Source organism: Zootoca vivipara, chromosome 1, assembly GCF_965207765.1.
Source record: "Zootoca vivipara chromosome 1, rZooViv2.hap1.1, whole genome shotgun sequence".
In the NCBI taxonomy this organism is placed as follows: Eukaryota; Metazoa; Chordata; class Lepidosauria; order Squamata; family Lacertidae; genus Zootoca; species Zootoca vivipara.
In genome coordinates, this window is record NC_142582.1 from 56,931,747 (window position 1) to 56,955,082 (window position 23,336).

At 38.7% G+C, this 23,336-nt stretch overlaps 1 protein-coding gene across 3 annotated transcripts in view; it reads right to left on the bottom strand.

Annotated features, from left to right (window-relative positions):
- Positions 1-23,336, bottom strand: part of IGHMBP2 (immunoglobulin mu DNA binding protein 2) — a 67,815-nt gene that overhangs the window by 20,660 nt on the left and 23,819 nt on the right. For all 3 annotated transcript variants that reach the window (XM_035122726.3, XM_088665503.1, XM_088665510.1), the window contains exon 9: positions 12,609-12,791. In XM_035122726.3, coding sequence (XP_034978617.3) covers positions 12,609-12,791 — 183 coding nt within the window. The remainder of the gene's footprint in view (positions 1-12,608; positions 12,792-23,336) is intronic.

Below are 23,336 nucleotides of genomic sequence, written 5' to 3' on the forward strand. Positions count from 1 at the left end.
TCTGCAATGGGAACACAACTTTCAGTAGCAACAACGAAAATACAGAAAGTAGAAGATAAAAGCACATGTCAATAGTGTCAAAGAGCCAAATTACAGATGCAAGATTCTACAGCGCAGATGCTTGTACATTTTAGCACTTGGAGCTAAAAGGAAGTGCCCTTTGATGTATTACAAGAGACAATTTTCTGATAGTTGCAATATTAGAAAAAGGCACAGAGCACAATCTTGATGACCTCAAATACGACGTTGGCTTAACATAAGTTTTGTACTTCAAAAAGCCATATTAATAATCCGCATTTGAAAATGAAAGTTGTTTACTTGCATTCATAACCACTGAACAATTAATGAAAACACTTTAAAGGGTTCCAATGTAAATTCATGGAGCCAAGATTTGCCATTGTGGAAAATTAACAATTTAATTTTTTACTTAGGGTGTATCAGAGTAAGAACAGAACCCAGAATTACAGTTCAAGGACAATATTTTTGGGTTTCACCAAATTATTTGCACTTGTTTTGTTAGCTTTGCATTCCGCTTGGAGAAAATGTGCTCCAACAGCCCAATTCTAATCATTTTTCTTGAAAACAGAGTCCACATACCTCCAATTCAACATGTTTATGATTGCAACCCACGCTTCCATTGAGATGGAAGTCTTCAACAAGTGCTCATTATCATTATTACTGAGATACCAGTAGGGTTTGGAATAGTTTCTAATTTACACAGGTAGAATAAAGGGAATCTATTATTTGAAACAGAGATAAAATTCCTGAAGTGCTCCATTTTCACAATGTTTTATTTAAATTTAAATTTATCTAGTCCCCAATAAGGAACATCTAGTACCTGATTCTCATTTCTCCCTCGTTTCAGAGCTCCCACATTCTTTTCAAGATGGTCCATTTTATTTAAATCATCAAAATGTGCTGCAACATTACATGATTACCACCACGTCAGGCAGTGCATAATTAAATCATGTCCTTATCATATGAAAATGATCATTCTTCCTAAAGTTTGTTTCAGAGAAAGTCAAGAGTCTTCAGTTCCTCAGATTTTTTACTTTTTACTTTTTTTACTTTCCTAGGTCTCCTCTTAGTGCACACCTGCTAAGCAAACTGTCTCCTTCAAGGGCACCATTAAGGATACTTCTTTTGTGGTTCAGGATGACAGCAGGTTACTTGCATTTCTCAATAATAGTCTTGATTTGAGTGATTTTGTGAATGTCACTTCTAAAGACAACCTGATGCATAAGTACAGTATTCCAGTGGAGAGAAAAATCACATTTCCTTCTGAGAGAAGCTGGGGGCTGGAAGAATAGGCTTGGAAATCTATATACAAATGCAAAAGTCTGAAAATAAGAGTAAGCCCTCCAACTGCTACTTATTTTAGCTTAAACTCGAAGTGCACCAGGACTCTTGTACTTGCCTGGAGGTTATGTTGTCAGTCCTAATCATCCAACCCCCAGTTCCAGACAATTGGAAGATGGCTGTGGCTGCTTGGGAGGAAGGACACTCTGCATGTGCTCCAAGATGCTCTTGTTCAGAATATTACTTCGGAAAGGCCTGGAAAGTCAGTGGAAGAGGACCTGCTTTGCAGCTGGAAGGTCCCAGATTCAATTCCTTACATCTTCAGATAGAGCTGGGAAAGAACCCTGACCAAAACTCTGGAGATCTGCTGTCAAACAGGGTCAACAATACTGAACCAGATGCACCAATGGTCACTATATAAGTCAGCTTCCTATGTTTCTAGTTTCAAACTAAAATCCTCTGGAAGCCTCTCTCTTGCATTTTTCCTGCAGGCCCCAGGTGACCTATCCTTTGTTCCGTGTTTAAAGTACTAAGCAATTGCTGATTATTTCAGCATAAATATTTCAGCATTCCCCCACTTGTCTTGTGCTGCAATGCCTCAGCTGCAGAGCAGCCCACACACATTGGCCGAAAGACAGAGCCATCACAATGCTGAGCCTTTTAATGGTTGCCAATTATGGGCTGCTTTCAGATCCATCTTCCAAATGGTTTAGGCCACAGAAAATCATACTGATACATGCACTAGTTTTCTTCTTCTGCAAGTAAATTCAAACAAATCTTAAAATAAGATATATGATAATCTTATATCTTATTTTAAGATATATGTTTGACAGGTTCCTTCAGTCTTATGTGCTGGAATTAGCACATAATTCCTTACAAGGTGCAGAGCCAAATATTCTTCTCAGATTCATTAATAATATGTATATACAATGATGACTGAATACTCAATATGACTGAAATCCACCAATATGAGCCTCTCAAATTGATCTGAGCCTTCATATCTCAGCACTCAGAGGAAGCCAGTGAAGAATCAGCAAAACAAGGCCACACGATAATTCAAAATGCTGCGGCATTGACTGCACTGGTGAATGGCGTGTTGCTCCCTCAGAAATTAGTAGGGGAGAAGCTTTCAGAAAGCTCTCACCCTTGTTGACAGGAAGAAACTCTCATTACTGCCCTCTGGCCAAGAGCAGAGGCAGATTCTTTTCTTTTAGCCATCAACATATCAAGTACAGATTTCATGCACAAATGTGAATTTGTGACAGCAGCCCAAAGCTGCCCATGTACCAAATTAATTTTGCATGATTTCCCCTTGGTTAATCATGCAGTCCTGCCTTGCTTTGATTAGCTGTCCATTAATCTTTTTTTGACCAATAAAAGGAGTACAACAGAAGAGGTACTTTCCTTATTAGCTTACCAAGAGTTGCCTTAATACTATGAATAATTATTCCTTTAAATTCCAGCCATACCTCACATAGGCACATACACCTGCTATAATTAGGTTCCAGGTCAAATCACTTATTGCCTATGGACAAAGGTGATTGCAAATCTTCAAACAGGCTCAACAGGTACACAAATAAATCACATTTGCAAATTCAAATCCTAAAAATACTACTTATACAAAAGCACCAAAAGTAATAGGCAGAATGAAGAATAAAAAAGGAATAAAACAAGGGATAAGGAAAACAATAAAATGAATAATTAAACAATCGTCAAATCAGGGTATCACCATGACAATTTATAGTCATCTCTGAAAGCATCCAGAGCAAGAGACACTCAGAGTCCCCCCAAAAATCTGACTAAAAATAGTATGCAGAAATTTAAAATGGTGTTCCAAATACAAAGGACAAAATAAGGTAGAATATCTTTAAACATTACATCTCAGCAATTCCACTAAGACATCTACTCTGGGCCAGAGTATGAGGCATAGGAGTAAGAGAGGAAAAGAGCCACTACCGGTACATTTATTACATCTGACCTACAAAGGAACCCAAAGGAAACCACTCTGTTATTAATTCCTTCCTAAGAAAGATGTACCTGCTTGCTAATACCATGTGTATTTTTCCTATATACTGTGAGCAGCCTCTTCAGTTATCTGTCTTCTTAAAAACTCAAGCCCATTTTGTTTAAAAATGTTAAAAGAACATTATCAGCACTTTTAACCAGTGTCAAGAAAAGCAGCATTATTAATTTGCCTATGCTGTTCTTTCCAATCATGCTTACCTAAGGCAGTTAACAATAAGCAGAATAAAAATTATAAAGCAAGGTAGACTCCTTTTACTTTCATTAACTGACAACGGGGAGATCCCTTGCTGTGCTACCAAGACTAAAATGACGCCAAATGCAAACAGCATCCTTCCCCAAGCTCAGGAAAATAATTTCTGCCTGGAAAAACTGAAAACGAAGTGTGAGATCCTGTAAAAGTTAAGCCTTCTCTGTACACTTACCTGGAAGTAGGTTCACTGAATGTAGAAGCATAAACTTCTGTGCAAATATGTACAGAATCAGATTGTATGGTATCACTTAATTCAATTGGAGATACTTAAATGCATCTGTAACTCTCTCAATGAAATAACTAGAACTTTAAAAACAGAATGCTTGGGGCAGGAGGAGAGTATTGATTAGCACAAGGGCAGGGAACCTGTAACCCTCCACATGTTGCTGGACTACAGCTCCCATCATCCCTGACCATTGACTATGCTGGCTGGGGATGATGGGAGATGGAGTTCAGCAACATCTGGAGGGCACCACTTTAGCTAACCCAGGATTATCATCATTTGGTACCCCAGCTTTGCAACTTAGTTTGTGTGGGAATCTTAGAACTCTAGAAGACTGGTCTCCCCTTTTCTTAGCCTACAGCATGGGGATTATGAAAGGGAGAAAGGGAGAATATTTCAGGTTAAGAGGTTGCTCTGGAGCTCAATGAAGTCAGTGAGAATTTATGCAGCCTTCAATTTGCTGCAGCATTAAACCCTAACTGAAGAGTGTAACATCTTCCTTCATTCCAAACAATAATTCATTTTTTTATTGTTGACAATTTCTTTCAGCCCTTAGAAAGCATTTCACTGCAATTGCGATCAATATTGCATACTGAAATTATCTTCTTGGTGATTTAAATCCATAATGTGAGTTTCTTTATATATATAAAAAATCCATATTATCTTCATGTAAGTGTTCCCTGAATGCTAACTACTCTGTTTTCTTTCTTTTACACAAAGATAAGGCTCTGTTTGTAGTCCTGCTATGTTTTGCATTTCAGTGGTTGCAAAGAGAAAATTTCAAGTACTCCATTCTGAGCACCGCTGACAGCAATTTCCAGTTGCTACCAGTGGATATAACAGATTATGGCCAATATGAGCACAACTCACAGTGAAGTTTCATATTAGCAGCCGTTTAAAACTAGATCTTTCAATATACTGCATACACTTTGTGTGTTTCATAGAGTTTTATAAGTTAAAAAAATTACCTTTTATGTTTGAAACAACTGCCTGGTTCCCATGCCCTGCCATCACTCAGCCTGTACCTAACCTTAATCTCACAACTAAAACTATCAGATATTGTTCCCTTTTTAGCCCTGGCCCTTTCCTCCTCCCCTTGACCTGTACTCTGTGAAGTGCTATGCACACTGATGCTGCTGCATATGAAGATCATCTAAACAAGACTTGGACTTCCGGGTTGGTCGCGGCTGAGTTTAGACGTGAATCGGGTCGGTGGAGTTTTAAACCACCAGCTTGGTTCTTTATAGAGGAGGTAACGGGCTTTTTCGAGGGCAACGAAGGGCCTGGCACCACGAAGGAAAAGTTCGGGTGTTTTTGGGAGCAAAGCGGCGCGAAAAGAGGCCAAAAAATAAAGGAGATTGACTGAGGGAAACGGAGCCTTGGGGGCCTCGCGCTTTTGAATTACCCACCCCTCTATAAACGGCCCCGGTTGAAGCTCAACCTGGCGGCGGCTACAACAATAAGAACTAGATACAAAGAGCAAGGCTAGGACAGTTAAAAACTCAAAGAAACTTACCGTAGCCTTTGCTTTACCGGAGAGTTCGTTTTAGAAGAAGAAGAAGAACAAAGAAAGGGGCTTGTCTGTAATCTCGGAGTTCACCACACTGCGACGAGCGGAGTGCGGGTGTGTGCCAAAGAAGACTTGGAGGATACAAAGTAACCCAAAAGACCGGTGGAAAGAAGAGACAACTCCCCCCCCCCCCGCGCCTGGTCTGGAGGTACCCACGAACTGTACTGGGGAAAGGACGAGGCGGTGAGCTTGAAACATTTAGCGGAGAGTGGAGCGGTGTGATACGACAAGTAGGTGAAGGAAGGGAGGAGTGGGGGTGTCTCTGAACCCGACTGGAGGTATTTTAAAGCAGCGGAGAATACAGGATAAATAAACGGGAGAGAGGAAGAACGGGAGAGAGGAAGATCCCCCCAAAACTTTTTTTTTAAAAAAAAAAGAGACGGGAGACAGTCAGAAGTGAGGGAAAATAAGTCGGAGCGGCGGGAAACAACAAGGGAAGGGAGGAGAAAGACGCGGATGGAAAAGAAAGCTGCTGGGGAAGACGTGGTTTGGGATTAGCGGAGTGGAGGGCTTGAAAATATAAATACACAACACAAGGAGATAACTAGAAAATGGCGGAGAAGGTGCTGAATCATTGTTAGAGAACGGAAGTCACTCAGCACAAGAAGCCGGAAGAAGGGGAGGGACTTAGAAAGTAAGAGAGAACAGGAGAGTGAAGATAGATGATTAGAGCGACACACAGTGGTCTGACATAGGAATTGGGAAATAAAAGGAATAAAAGGAAAAACTAAAGAACAAACAGAGAATAAAGAATAGTCAACTTACCTCTCCTCATTCTATGAAAACCTCCCAAGAAAGTAAAACCTCCATTCTATGAAAACCTCCCAAGAAACCTCCCCACGCTAAGCTTCTGAATATCATGCAGGATTAAGCGACAAATGCCCTCCCCCCCCCAACAGGAATAACTAAAAGGACTAAACCACCTGAAAGCAATATATTAAATTGAAAACAGCATTCCCAAAAAGGACAAAAATTGAGTGCAGATGAGTCCAGAGAGAGAGAAAGAGAGGAAAGTAAAGGAAACCATGGAGAAAAGACTTAAAAATCAACCATCCATCACCACAATAAACACGCAAAGACGACAATCAGGCATAGAGGCAGAATCAATGGATATAAGAGAATTAATTTTGGGGATGAAGACGGAGATTAATGAGAAAATGGACTCAATGAATGAAAAATTGGATAATATGGGAAATAAAATTGAACAAAATTTAAAGAGGATTGAAGAAAATTCTAAAGCAATAATTGATTTGAATAAACAATATGAAGAGTTACAAGGGAAAAATAAAGAGATGGAAGAAACTACCCAGAATATATCATCTAAGATGAATAAACAAGAAGAAGTGATAAAGAGACATACAGAGGAACATAGAGAATTTAAAAGAGCCCAAGAAAAAATGAGAGAAGAAATGCAAAAATTAAAGGACATGCAAGAAACTTTATGGGACACGATTGCGATGCATGAACTCAAACAAAATGATCTGACGTTGAGGTTTAGGGGTTTAAAGGAAAACCCAGATGAGAATGTGGAAAACATCATTATCAAGGAAGTGGCGACTTGGATGGACTTACAAGAAGAGGATGTATCCATCTGCGTAGATAGAGCATTCAGATTGAAATCGAAGCAAGCGAAAGCAGGCAATTGGCCTAATGACTGTTTGGTCTTTTTAAATTCTAGAATATTAAGAGACAAAATAATGCAACAAAAAAAGGTACAAAAACTAAAGATTGAGGACAGGGAGATTATCATCATGAGGGAGATTCCACCAAGGTTGCTGAGAAAAAGATCGAAATATAAATTGCTTGCGGACGCTCTTCACAGAAATAACATTTACTATAAATGGGAGTTTCCTGAAGGGATAACCTTCACTTATAAACAGGTTAGAAGGAAATACACAACAGTATCTCAGGTGGAAAAATTCTGGAGAAAATATGCTGGTGAGCTGGGGGGGGGGGGAGGTGGTAGAGAAAAAGAAAAAGAAAGATAAGCCAGAAAGCGAAGAGGAAGAAGATTAGAGTTGGTGAACGCACCAAAAATAAGAGAGAGAGAAGGGAAATAGGAGGAAGAAGGACTACCCCGTCTCTGGTCAATAAAAATTGACAAAAGTGATTTTAGAAAATGAGTGAATAAGAAATAGTTGGTATTTGTTATTCTTTTTTTTTCTCTTTTTCTTTTTCTTTTTTTTTAGTTGGTTGTTGTCTATATATATGAGTATTGGAGGATCTAACCCTATTATTGATTTTGTTGTATTAAAGGAAATAATAAAGGTAAATTTTGATAACTCATACGTGGTGTAAGGGGGGAAAAGGGAAAGAAGAAAGAAAGAAGGAAAGCAATGGATTTAAGAATTGCCACCTGGAATATAAATGGACTGAATAATAAAACAAAAAGGAACAGACTGGAACGCTTGTTGGTTAAGAAAAAATTAGATATAATCTGCCTACAAGAGACACATATAGCAAAAAAACATCGTAGATTATTGGTGAACAAAAAATTAGGAGATGAATTTATATCCTCAGATACGAGTAAAAAAAGAGGAGTGGTATTCTATATTAATCCAAAATTAAACCCGAAGCAAATTTATAAAGATAATGAGGGGAGAGTTCTAATTTTAAAAATCAAAATGAAATTAGAGGAAATAATTATAGCAGGGATTTATGCGCCAAATGAGAATAAATTTGAATTTTTTAAGAAGCTAGAAAACATATTATTAGAATATAGCGATCAGGAAATAATATTAATGGGAGATCTAAATGGGGTAATATCGACAGAACTTGATAAAACTAATAGACAAAGGGGGAAAAAGAATGAAGGGCGCCTTCCAAAATCGTTTTTTCAATTAATAGATAATTTGGACCTCCAAGATGTATGGAGACGTAGATACCCCACCCAAAAACAATATACATTTTATTCATTTCCAAATGATACAGAAAGTAGAATAGACATGGTATGGGCAACTAAAGATTTGACACTACGATGTAAAAAAATAGAAATCGCGCCGAAAACTATTTCTGATCATAACCCTATCTGGATGGAGTTAAGAAGTAAGGAAAAAACTATTAAACGATGGAAATTAAACGAAACATTATTGGATGATGAGAAGATAGTTAGAAAAACAGAGGATATAATTAAGGAATTTTTTCAAATAAATTTAAATCAAGAAACCAAGTTAAATACGGTGTGGGACGCCGGAAAAGCAGTGTTCAGAGGGTTTTTTATTAATCAATGTAGTTGGAAAAAGAAGGAAAAAGAAAGGAAATTAGAAAGTCTCTTGAAGGAAATCAGGAAAAATGAAATAGAGTTAGACAAAGTGAGAAGTCAGGATAAAGAAGATTTAAAGAGAAATATTAGAATATTACAGAACCAAGTCTCCACGATCCTGGATGAAGAAATAGGAAACAAATTAAGATATTTGAAACAGAGGAATTTTGAACACTCGAACAAAGCAGGGAAGTACCTAGCCTGGCAGCTAAAAAAACAACAAAAGGAAAGGACTATAGACAAATTGATGGAAGGTGAGAGAATAATAACAGATCCCAAAGAAATTTCAAAACATTTTGGACAATATTATTCTAAATTATATAAAGAAGAAAAATTAGATAAAATAAAGATTGAAGATTATATTAAAAAAACCAACATTCAAAAAGTTGATGATGAAAGCATGAAACTGTTGAATGAACCAATAACTAAAGAAGAAATACAGGAGATAATTAGGAAAATTAAGGTAGGGAAATCCCCAGGAACAGATGGAATTCCGGCGCTATTTTACAAGAAATTTGCCAAAGTACTAATTGAACCTTTACAGAGATTATTGAATGAAATCATGGAAAAAGGAAGAGTCCCCCAAACTTGGGAAGAAGCCTACATCACAGTCATCCCAAAACAAAATTCGGACAAAAATCACGTTAAAAATTTCCGTCCTATTTCATTATTAAATAATGATTATAAAATTTTCACAGATTTGATAGCAAGTAGAATGAAAAAAGTTTTGAAAAATTTGATTAATTCGGACCAAGCAGGATTTCTCCCAAACAGAGGCATGCACAACAACATTAGGAACATTATAGACATATTGGAATATCTGAGTATAAAAATTAATAAAAAGGCGGCATTTTTAATGCTTGATGCTGAGAAAGCTTTCGATAAAATCTCGTGGGTGTTTATGAAGATGTGTATTCAAAATTTGAATTTTGGGGAGAAGATCATAAGAGGAATAGGAGCAATTTATAATAAGCAAAAGGCAAAAATAATATTGAATAATGAAATAACGGAAGAGATACAAATACAAAGGGGGACGAGACAGGGCTGTCCACTGTCGCCGCTTTTATTCATTTTATGTTTGGAATTCCTATTAAAAAACTTAAGGGAAGAGGAAATGGTAAAGGGTATAACAATTGGAAAGGACGTCCATAAAGTAAAAGCGTTCGCGGACGACGTTATAGTTACGGTAGAGGAACCATTGGAAAGCATACCAAAAGTGTTAGAAAAAATTAAAGAATTTGGCGAATTGGCAGGGTTTGACATAAATATGAAAAAAACTAATTTGATAACCAAAAATTTATCAAAGGAAGAAAAGGCACAATTGCAGGAGAAAGTAGGATTGGAAATAGTCAAAAAAACTAGGTATTTGGGGATATGGATTACAAATAATACAAATAATTTGGTAAAAGACAATTATGTTAAAGTTTGGAAGGAGGTAAAACATGATTTGGAGAATTGGAATAGGTTAAATTTAACATTATTAGGCAGGATAGCAATAATAAAAATGAACGTCTTACCGCGAATGCTTTTTCTATTTCAAATGTTACCGATATTAGGCACAGGAAATAATATTTTCAAGCAATGGAGAAAGGACCTTACAAAATTCATATGGAATAATAAAACAGCGAGGATAAAATATAAATTATTATCGGACTCTAAAGAAAGAGGGGGATTGGCCTTACCAAATTTTAATTTATACCACGATGCGGCAGGATTTCTATGGTTAAAAGAGTGGATCACCCTAGAAAACCACAAAATATTAGATCTTGAAGGGTTCGACAATAGATTCACCTGGCATGCCTATTTGGTAGATGACAAAGTCAAAATCCATAAAGGGTTTAACACCCATTTAATTAAAAAATCGTTGCTAAAAATCTGGGCAAGCCATAGACGGTTGTTGGAGCCGAAAACACCAAAGTGGGCATCTCCATTAGAGCTAACCACAATTAAGAATTTAAATACAGAAAAAAAATGGGGGAAATATAATGATTTATTAGAAGAAAAAGATGGTGAATTAAAGATAAAAAATTATGAAGAGATACGACAACATTTAAAAGGGTGGTTACAATACCATCAAATATGTAGTAGATTTAAAGAAGACAAAAAAAGAAATGGCTTTCTGTCTGAACCGTCTTTGTTGGAAATCAATCTGTTACGGGACGATCGAAAAATTATCTCGAAAATGTACAAGGTGTTATTAGAGTGGGATCTAAAAGACGAACTGGTAAAAGAGAATATGACAAAATGGGCGATAGACTTGGGAAAGCCCATACAAGTGGAGAGCTGGGAAAGGCTATGGAAAATATCGTGGAGGTTCACGGCATCAGAAGGGATCAGGGAGAACATGATTAAGATGTTTTATAGGTGGTACCTTACACCCGTGAGAATACACAAAATGTATAAAAATGGAAACAATCTCTGCTGGAGGTGCAAAAAAGAAGTGGGGACATTTGTACATATATGGTGGCACTGCGAAAAAATTAAAGTTTTTTGGAATGGGATATTAGAAGAATTGAAAAAGATATGTAAATATAATATTAAAAAGAATCCGGAATTCTTTTTATTGGGAATAATGGGGGAGGAGATAAAAAAAGAGGATGAAAAAGTCAGTCTGTACGCGATAGCGGCAGCGAGAATCTTGTTAGCAAAATATTGGAAAAGAGAAGAAATTCCGGATATTAAAGAATGGCAAGAAAAACTATTAAGTTATGTGGAATTAGATAAAATAACAAATGTAATTAGAGGAGGTAATAACAAAAAATTAGTTAAAAATTGGGAAAAATTTGGAGAGTATATCAAAAAGCAGTGCCCCATGATAAAAACTTGGACTTACTTATAACATCTTGCACAGAACAAATTTAAATGGGAACGAAGCAGTGGAAAAAGGTATGTTGTAATTAACCCGGGAAAAGGACAAGAGGAAGTCGGTTCGGAAATAAAGGGGTTTATGGAAATTTATGGTGTACAGAGTATAGATAATGAAGAAAAGATAAGGGAATTGATAATGTGGGTTTAGATAAGCTTTAATTTAAATGGAGAACTAAATTTTAAGGGTTTTTTGTTATGTTTTTCGGTTTGTGTTTGATTCATGATCTGATAAGTACGATTTGTTTTATAATATTATTAGTATTTTTGTAGTATACTTTCGAATTTTTGTGCTGTATTTTTCTTTTTTTTGTCTGTATTTTGTATTTTATTCTCAATAAAGCTTTTTTAAAATTAAAAAAAAAAAAAAAAAGAAGATCATCTAAACAAGACTTATTCATTTGTTGAGCAGACAGCATCATACCCAACAATGAAAGACTAGAGTGACATTCTATAGAGGGATATTCCTCATTCCACAGAAGATTGTGCATGGCATGCTTCCAATTTTTAAAAGTGATTGGTAATATTATTATGCCTGCGCTGGGCATTGGAATCAAAGGCGAAGATTCAAAGAGACATGGAATAGGCTCCAAGTACCCAAGAGGGCTCTAAACTTGTTTTCCACTACTTCTTAACCCCACCCACCCAAAACAAAATAAAAATACCCAGATAGCAAACTGCCCTTGAATCTTAGTTTCAAAAATCATTGTGGTACGACATAGAGGGCCAGCTATTTGAACCCCAAAGAATTCGGCTGGGTATGTGCAAGCCATCGGGCCCACAGTGACTGCAAAATCAGGCCCACAAGATATAACTGGTTGCTATATAACTTTGCTTTACTTAAATTTTAAAAATGCACATAAATCTATTTTGCAACCAGTGCAGGGAAAACCAAGATCAATATTTGCTAAATGAAAGATGATAAAAAAACAAACAAACCCACTCTGGTTTGCTAAAATAGAGGCAAAAAGTAAAGGAAAAGGGGATAATTGCAGATAGCAGGAGAAAAACCTGCATATTCTCCATCAATATTAATTGACAATGTCAATCCACACTGAAAACGTTTAGAGTCAGGAGAAATAGCAAGCAAGCAAGCAAGCACAGTGTCGCTTACCTCAGTAAATGTTGTGCAACAGAGCAGTGAGCCGAGAGCCGGCCGCCGTACATCTCAGTGGAAGCCCACTGCATGATGGTCTGGTGCATTCGGTACTGCACAGTGAGCATCTTCACAACATGGTCATCATATTTCTGAATCAGCCGTTCCATTAAACTGAGAGAAAGACCCTCTGTGGCAGCTCTGCACTGACAGAAAGAAAGTAATTAACAAGGTCCTCCAAACAAAGAGAAAGAGCAAATTTATTAAGAAAATTGCAAAGAGAGGCACTGCCAGCTTTATCACATGTGTGTGTCTCTCAGATATGTATAGAAAAATGTTATGACTGCCATTATAAATAATGGCTATATTCCAATAAGTGAATACTCAAAGCGCAGTTGGGGATTTCCCAGTGTTTACTTGCACCTGCAGTTTTTTGCCTCCAGTACTCACAAAAAGCTGCATATACAGCTGTCTGAATCTCAGCCAATTTGCTCCAAAATGCTCCAGATTCCCACACTTAATACATGCTAAAGTCCTATTTAAAGGTAAAGGGACCCCTGACCATTAGGTCCAGTCGTGACCGACTCTGGGGTTGCGCGCTCATCTCGCATTATTGGCCGAGGGAGCCGGCGTATAGCTTCCAGGTCATGTGGCTTAGAGATGTGTTAACCTAGGAAAAATGGGAGGACTTCTTCCCTCAGCTCATAATGCCTCATTATAGTCAATGGTACATAAGACCTCAAATATCAGTAGTCAACAGTACAGCAGGGCGCTGCCATGCACCTGACCTATGGTCTGTTGCACTGCTGCTGCTTAGAGGGGATGGGTGAGGTGCAAATCATGGGCTGGGTCAATTCAGCCCTCCTGCTGGTGGGTTTGCACCACACAGGCCTTGTGGCTGCCTCCCCCTGCTGGTAAGCAGCAGTGATGCAACTGATTAGAGGTCAAATGAGAGGTGCTGCCCCTCCCCCCAGTACTGCCAAATACTATTCTGGAGCGTAGCCTTATACTGTAGGCACTCTAGACCGAAACTTTGCCACTTTTATCCTGGGCAAATACATCCTGAAGCTCAGCAGCTCTGGACTTGGCCAGTATTTAAATGGAAACTTATCCATGGAGAAAAGACAGGACACAAATGAAAATAAATAGATCAAGTTGGTCAGATAAAACAAGACACCTATTTATTGCTGTATGATCCATTTGACAACAAGAGTTGATGGATTAGTCAGATTTTAAGAGCCCCAATCCAGTAGATCTACGGGAAATGCCTGTGAACACCAGAGTTCTCAATTCATTTTTAAACACAGCAGCTCCACTTCCACTTTCTCCTTCTTAGGTCCCCAAACTGCTTTTAAACACTCTAGAATTAAAAAAACAAAACAAAACAGCTTGCCATTCAGCAACTGAAATGGTATGAAGATGGTGTTGATCCTGTGTGACAAAAATGGATGGGGAAAATCATTGGTGCCTGCATGGATCTGGTACATGCAGCACCTTGGCAACTGGGGTTTCTCCATACCTATATTTTAAAAAATCCTTCCTAATCAGGTCCAAGAAATAAGAAGCAAGCCTATAGTCATCTCGCACAGTTAGAAACCCTTTGTTTTAAGTCAGGCAGTAAATGCTCAGTCTAAAGTATCCTTTTTTAATGGAATCTCATAAAATGTCAAGAGAGGCAATAAAGCTCACCATGGGCCTCCAATAAAACTCCTGTGTACACTAACACGGCCATTTCCAGTATATTGTGCAACCCACTACAGAGGCCAATAACAGGCTATATGGCGAATAAATAGAGTTATTTCACATTTTAATAAAATGTGGCATTATTTCACCACTAGTTATTGTCAATAACTGCTGATTTTGCAAAGATTAGGAAAGAAACATTGACCATTGGTGAACAAATTCTTTGATCTCCTCAAGTGTCCGATGTCCGCAAGAGCAGGAAAAACAATGGCTATGGACCAATGCACCCACATTAGGGACAGTTTCAATATTTTATTCAACCAAAATTCAACCCAGATTTTGGAATTTTGAATTCCTAATAAACTGAACTTATTAGGAATTCTCCATTGTCCCTTTTTTAAAATTTACAAATGTACAAGGTTCCTTCACTTCATCTGTGATTTCCCAACCACATAACCAAGGCGCAAGTTGAGTACTGATAGAACACTCAGATGTGATCTTCTGCATGACTGCATCAAGATTCTTTCTGCATTGTGTTTTATCAATTTCCAGCAGTAAACACTGCACAAAAATGATCCTGATACAATGAAGCATACAGTTATGTCAAGATTGCCTTTTTGTAGTGCTTTATTAATGCACATGTTCACATCAGTAACACAGAGAGAGAAAAGGGCATGAAGGCTGAGAAAATGCACAAGTTCCAATTCTAGAATTCGTTTTAGAAATTGTCCTTGTTTAAAAAAACAGGAATTCAGGAGTAGAATACTGAATACTGAGCAGAGTGAACCAGAGGGACAACAAAACAGGGGAAATCAACTCATTCCCAAATAAGTAAAGCTGTTAAATAGATAGATTATTTTGAAGTTATGGGTATGTTGAACCTAACTGGCCTAAATTATGTGTCTTATAAGTATTATGAATGTTTCAGATAAATAAACATAGGGGAAACTATTTATTAAAGAAAAAACATAGCAGCACATTAGTAAATAAAGATAAGTCATCTTAGAACAAGACAAGACATCAAATGGAACATACCAGGGCACAGAATGCCAGCTGACTATGTGCAGTGGGGGGTGGGGAGAGAAAACCAGGGGGATGGGATGGAGCTTGGAGCAGGAACACTCCATGCGACAACATTTTGTTGCTAGTCAACTAGTCTCAGAAGCATTTCCCACAAAGACTCTCGGTTCCCCACATTTAAACTGTGTATTCCAAGTCGGGAATGTCTATCTAAGGAAGTGTGTCTAGCAAATGAGGCATTTTTAAATGGTCCACAACACCCTTGAAATTCAAAGCCAAGATTGTTCTCAACAGTTATTTCTAATGTAGATTTTTTAAAAAGCAATTTCCTCAATGAGCTGGTGACAACAACATATCAAGGTTTTATCTAATTATCACAGGCTGAGAGACAGGGGCAGGAGAGAATCTCCTGGGAAAATAACAAGGTTTCTTGTATTTTCTCCAAGAGCAGTCCTGAACGATTATCCTGAAATGCTGCAGAAGTGTGTGGGTGGTGGAAAACAGACAAACAACCTTCAATATGGGCTGTTTCTGGGGGTGAGAAATGGCTGACTCCCAAACGGTCGGACCTCAGCCATGCCAGTAATTCAGGGCTGATATGGGGGTAATTAGCCCTGGCAGACTCCCCAGGGTGGGGGAGGACTGTCTCGTAGACCCACAGATCGTCTGAGATTGTCAGCTGGCACCAATGTGGAAAATATGAGAACAACAAGAAGAAGGCAGAAATGGAAATATTGGAGATATACTTCAGAGGCCCAGACTATGGGAAGCCCGGGGGGAAAAATATAATTTGGATTGTAATTTGGCTTTTATTTTATTATTTTTAATTGGATTATGATTTGATGGATTTGTTAATTGGATGTTTTTATTGGAAAACTAACAAAAATGAATAAAAAAAAAACCTTCAATACAACATTATCACAAACGGATGTAGCAAGGCCAACTGATGAGATCAATTCTCAATTTTCAGCACCACTGAAGCAATGAATATATGCCTCGGAAGCAAACGTGTCTCTTGGGTTGCAAGCAGTATTGCAACTAGCAATCAAAGCACTATTTTGATGGCATTAATTGCACACCACAATACTTCCATTGTGTTCTGCATGATGGCTCTAGACATGGCAAAGGATGGACAGCTCCGGGCAGAGTTCAAAGTGAAGCTAGGTTAGAATGTTGTTTAGTCAACAGATAACCCTGGGCTAAGCATTAAATAAAGCCACAGCTCCATCTGGGTGTTTGTGTGTCCCTCACCACACCTACTCACCCAATGTGTGAAGCTCTTCTGGTTACAGTAGCTTTGTCTGTTCCAGGAGCAATAAGACTCCAATGGTGCGGGGCAGGAAAATGGGTTGTTATACTCTGAGTAAGCCCACTGAAATTAATAGATCTAAGTGAGTCATGTCCATTATTTTCAATGGGTGTACTTTGAGGAGGACAAGCATTGGATACAACACAGGGGTTTTGTTGAAGCTTCTGGACTGGAGTCTTCATAGCTGGAGGGTGTCAATGCTACCTCCTCAGGCCAGAGAGGTGTTGGCAGAATGGCCCTTTTCTGTGCTAGAGTTACTGGAGCAGTAGAGAGCACATAATTCCTTCTGATCCTCTGGTTCTTCCTCCAAGTCCATGGTGCCATCCCTTGAAGGCAGGGAGTCAGACTCTGAGGTCATAGCACCTTTTTTGCTGGTATGCTCAAGCCATGTTTGTAACGCTGAACTTCCAGACCAACTTCTGAGCCCCAGAGAAACCCCTCCAAAGCAGTTTCCTCTAGCTCATTTGGGAGCTTCCAAACTTTGATTACAGACACTCAAAATGAGCACCCATGAAAAGAACAGGCTATAAATAGCAATAAGTAACTTGTTTTGTGAAAGTAGGCCTAAAATATTGCCAGTGTCCCAGCAGAGGAAACAGAAAACCACACAAAGAACCAGTGCCTCTGCTGCTCTAGTGCCAGCCCCCTTGGAAGTTGAGAGACCACCAAGAAAGGCCTGGGATGTAAAGTGAGGGGTTGCAGTGGGAGTGGGAAGTTGAGCAGAGGCAGCTTATGAAAGCTTCTCTTCCCCACCCCCCATCTCAGGAGCTCTCTGTGGATCCCCTGGGGGTTGCAGTGGGGAAGAAAAGAGAGAGAATTCACTTTTCGCAAACACCCATGTGCAAGAAGAGCACAGCTCATGCACCCCAGTGACTGGACTGATCAATTACAAACTATACATCTTTAATGCTGCCTGCAATGTCAATCAATAAAAGAGAAGCAAATGTATAGCTGTGAAAACATTACAATCAACTTTGTACTGTTTAATAGGTTAAATGAATAAAACTACCAGCATTATCCAACATGTAGGAGGTTATAAAAACCCTCTATACTGTACATCCGAAAACCACTACCCAAGAGATACTGAAGACTCTTGGATCTACAGGAAGCATGAAGCAGGCAGAAATTGTGAGTGCAAAGGCACAGGGGTAAATGGCAAACAACCCACACCACTTTTAAAACATTTTATAAATTAATTTTTAAGTTTAAAATAAACTTTATGAGTAACACATTAAGACAACTAAATAGCCAATATGCAAAATTAGCTGTATACAGGGCATTCTGCATTAAATCTTCCTCCCACTCACTGCTCCCAGTCATCCAAAGAACACTTCCCACATGGCATTTGCAAGTTTCATGCAAAAAAATACACATTTGCCATTATATCTGAAGTGCAGAGAAATAAACTTTAAACCTGCTTCAGACACTATGGGAGATGTATGTTTCCTCTGCGCAAGAAAAGTACAATATATGAAGCAGGCCTAAAGCAGATGACAGTATGCTGTAAACCACGGCTTTAAGTGACCATAAAACTCAGAGCCATTTAACACAACAAAACCAGAACGTTTCCTCAACCAAAAGTTTTCTGCCCGCTATCCAGAGTTTCTTGGTTGCCACTATGAAATAAGAGAAATTAAGATCAGAATGTCAGAGTCTTGATGACCAGCCTGGATAGATCAGTTGGTTAGAGTGTGGTGCTGATAATGCCAAGGTTGCAGGTTCAATCCCTGTATGGGACAGCTGCGTGTTCCAGCAGCTAGCCATTGCAGGGGGTTGGACTAGATCAGGCATCCCCAAACTTCAGCCCTCCAGATGTTTTGGACTACAATTCCCATCTTCCCCAACCACTGGACCTGTTAGCTAGAGATCATGGGAGTTGTAGGCCAAAACATCTGGAGGGCCGCAGTTTGGGAATGCCTGGACTAGATGACTTTCAGTAGGCCTTGCAGCTCTGCAAGTCAAATGACTCCCCCATATAAAACACACAGCAGTCAGTAACTTCCCAGCATACAAATAGGGAAGAGAAGAGTGTATGAAACGCTGGCGGCATGGAAGTGGACATCATGGTGCACATCTTACATGCATCCATCTTCAACCACTGAAACCCCTGTTTGTAAGATACATTTGGATTAACTGCCTGGTTAGCTTGGAGATTTCAACGATACCTTACTTCGTGCCGCATTTGAACATCTGATACTTGCTCAACAAGGCCACATATACTCCGCTTTGCATGCTCATAGAAATTGGGTCAGTACAGTTGAAACACCAATGTAAGGGGTGTATATATATATATATATATATATATATATATATATATATATATATATATATATATATATATAAAGTATTAGCTCTTGTGCCACCCTACTGATGGTAATAATGAGGTTGCAGAGGCAGATACAATCTGCCAGCCAGCCATGCTGAGGCCCAGGAGGGCAGTTGACCATGACCTCACTTATATATTCGGTGCTGGAATCCTTGCCTAGGCAATGAGCGATTGTGGAAAGGGGGGGGGGTTCCTATCTATGCTGAGTACAGCAGGAAAAGAAATGCATAAGAGACCCTAGAGCTTTCATAAAATCATTAAATACAAGTCTGACTTGTCTTTTTCAAATTGGAGAAGGAATCTGGTGGCCTTATGCTAAACGAAGAGAGACAGGAATCAATAAAAAAATCAAGAGCAGGCAGGAAATTGCATGCCACAAAGGAAGAGGGGAGAAAAGATCACTAGTTTCCGACCTGAAGGGAAATTATTTCTTGATCCTGCATGTTGTGATGGGTTATCCTATAAGTTACCCTGTAAGAATCCCACAAACCACATCTTCTCACCAAAGGAGATTTTATTTGGTCAGAAGTTAACACTATTAATTCAGTATAGAGAATTCTAGAAGATGCACAGATTTACTGAACTGAGTAAGTATGTGATATTCTCACTGTATTTCGAGTAGAAAAGTCCTTCTTCAGGATAAAATAGTTTGCAAACTAAATGAATAGTCATGAGGTATCGCTGCCTTAAGCTGAAACTGCTAAAGCACACAGGAAATCAACCATCCCACAATGACAAAGGAAAATAAATTAATACAGCGAAAATGTGTCATGGTTCTCCAGTGTGAAGAAGGTGCATGATCATTATCAGCAATATTTAAATAGCAGAGTTTAATCAGGATAATACTGAATTAATGCAGATGATCTAGGAAAGATGAATGAAAATGAGAAGATTATAAGCATAGCTAGGACTAAATCAGGTTGTAATAACAATATGCAATCCAGACTTCATTATCAATCTCCTACAGGAGAGCCCAATGTTTTGGACATTCCAAACTGAATTGCACCCATTTGTACAACCCTTTGTCACTAGCATACCACTACTACTTGGAAAAGCTGGTTAGCTCTGCCACCTATCATGCTCTGCACCTTACTGTAGTTCTCAAGGAATATACATCAGCAGGTAATAACTGCTCTCAGTGATGGTTCAGCTTTGCTCACTGGCAAATTAAGGAAAGAAGATCAATGTTTGCTTTCTTATGTGCAATGGCTACTCAACTGGTTACACATGCTTGAAGCCAAGTTTGCTCAAGGGTGACACAAAGCCCAGGTCAATGGCCCAGTGCAGACAATCACTGTCCTAAATCAGAGTTCAGGTGATTGGGGGGAAAGGGCAATCCTAGGGCTCCCACACTCCCCCTCCTTTGCTTGAAAGGTAAAGAGTAACATCATCCACTTTCAAACAAACCACAATTCCACTTTGCAATTTGTTCTTGTCCAAGTTAAAACAAATCAGGATCGAGCTGCAGTGTGTCTCTCTCTAATGACCACCTGCCCCAGCTGAGATGGTAGTGAACACTGGGGAGTGGCCTCTACAGTGAAATGGAGAATGTACACAGATTTCCTTGGAATGTACCTTATCATCATAAATCACCTTTTCTCCATGTTTTGCAAGGGGTTTGGGGCTCCAATGATGAGGGACGGTGAGATACATTTGCTGCTGCTGCTGTTGTCATTCCCCCCTGCATCACCCAGCTGCACCACCCTCCATGCATCCGAGAGGAAAGGTCTGTAGCAGGAAGCGTTTTATATTTTTGCAGGCTCACAGCACGATTTAGAACACATTTAGAACATGCAGTATTCTAAACTATACCATGAGCGGTGGGGCTGGGTGACAGGGGTAACATCTGAATATGGCATTTGTTTCTCTCCAGTTCTGCCCAGTGTTGGGTTTTCTTTATATCAAACCTATATACAGTACACTTTCTTCTCCAGCACCATTTCAAAAATTAGCATTCCCATTTTATTATGTTATTATCCACATAAATAGTATGAAGATTTAAAGTTGACAACTAACAGTGATAACCTGCTAGAGAAACGGAGTGCACACACACACACACACAAAAAAATCCAACACCACCACCAGGATTTCCCCTTCCTCTCCTATTCCTTGCAATCCTTTGAATGCATGATAAAATCTGCTCCAGCAGATTGGAAGATCTTGTCGATTTCAACATGCAAGTTTATTAAAAATGCCAGGCTTAAAATTCATCCAGGCAACATATAAACATGTCTGTTTCACTATGTCTATTCCATTTCTAATTTCTGTTCCAGTCATTTAACTCTCTTGTCTTGCTCAGTTCATCTCTCTTTCTCTTTCTCTTTCTCACATATACACACAAATAATCCATTCTCATCTTACAAGGGCACTTTTTATTATTTATTTCTTTTTTATTAAAGCTTCATTTTATTCTAATTTGTTTTTAAGATCATGAATCTGAAAAACAAATGTATTTAATATTGTAAAAGAAATATTTTTTATTTTTATTGCATCAGGCTTTTAGGATTAATTTTATTATTCTTGCTGTCTCATCAGATTTTTGCTTACGTACCAGTTTGATACCGCCTATATTGTTTGATATTGTGAGATTTTTTTTCTTCACTGCTTCATTCTCTCCTTCTTTGAGCTGTCTTTGCTTTTAAAAAACCTTTAAAACAACATAAAAATACGATGTTCTCATGCTTCTCTTCTACATCTGGCACCACAGGTATGCAAGATGCAAAGCATGGCAAGTTACTTTCTGTCCATATATTTTAAATATCCAAAATTATCTCTTAAGTTTGTTGTTTGCAATCTCAAACATGTTGGACGGTAAAAGAAACAGTGAGCTTCCCTGACAGAGACTAATGTTTAGCTATTTAACAGCATTTACTTTAATTTTAACTTGTCTTTACTTAGATTGTAAGTTATTCTTTTGTTCAGAGAACCAAAAATATCCAGGTGAAGAATGTATGAAGTGGTGTTTACCTTATATATGTAAGGAGATGGGAGGTGTTGTGGTCTGTGGGGAAACTGAGGCAGGAAATGGAGAGGAGTTGTCCTGGAAAGGAAAACTCGGTGGAAGGGAGAGTGAGGGAGATATATGGGAGTTAGTGAATGGAGTGAACAAAGGGACACTCCTAACATTTATTTGTCCAGGATGGTGTGGGTGGTAGCTGATTGCTAACATAAAAAGTTGACAGGGATCCACCTTGAATGTGCTCAGGCTCTTGAGCGCTGGTTTTGAATGTGAGAAATTGAGGTTGAAATTCCCACTCAATGATGAAGCTCACTACTGTACATAATCCAAGCAAAATAAATCCTCTCATCTATGCAAACTCATGCAACCCCTTCAGATACTTCACAAATGTTTTATCTGTGAGAACACACTGAATATTATTTTAATACTCAAGTGTGTTTCATATCTAGATCATGCTTTGCTAACATTTAAATTTCTGTTCACTTTTTAACTAACCTTATACTGGAGATTGTGTTTTTCCAAATTTATAGAATCGGTCCCCAGCTCCCCACCCTTGATCCCCTTCCCAATTCTCTAAACTCCACACACCTTCTAGCAAGCCACAAACTTCAGATAAAGCATTTCAAGGCATACTGATGGGCAACATGTTTAAAGAAGCTGCTTACTTTTTCCAGTAGTTTATTTGGATTTTTTAAAAATCCCTGACATTTTAGAACAGCGTTTCTTCTTTAAGTTAAAGGTGCTCCCAATTTATTGGCTTTTGCATTTAATTAGAAGAGCCATCTAGCCAAGCTGTGTGTCAGCTAATCCAATCGAAACACCAGTCAACAGACATCGTTGTCCTTTGCAAACAAAACTTGATTAAAACAGCTTTTAAAAGTAATTTTCAGTTAATAGCAAGGAGAACAAATAATTCCAATAATTTTAAACAGCAGCCATTAAATTTTCCAGACAAAACATTCTTTTTTTGAAAATTGTTATCCACCCCATTGTACAATTACAATTTTATTCATTCTGGTAACAAAATGAACTGACAACTTTACAAGCTCACAGGTTTAAATGCTTCGTTTCTAAATGTGAAAAGGGTACTTGCTGTCCAAAATGGCTTGCATGAACATATCTTGGGTCCTGAGGGGCTCTGCAGCTGTCTATACACCCTCCCTACTCCCATGAATGTGGGGCTTTTCTCACCTCGGGCCAGCAGAGAAGCCTGCCACACCCAGGCTTAGAACTGGGAGCTCTGCCTGGGCTTAACTACCAGGGTGGCTGGGTCTGTATCTTTTGTGGATGTGCTACAGCTCTCAGAGGTGGCAGCTAATATGTGCCTGGCACAAGATCAGCTGGGAAGACTGGGGGGGGGGTCTCCAATTGCAGGTAAGGGGACAAGTCCAGTGAGGGGATATGTGACACAGGCAATTGGTGGCTGCGCTGCATGCCAGTTCCCTCTCT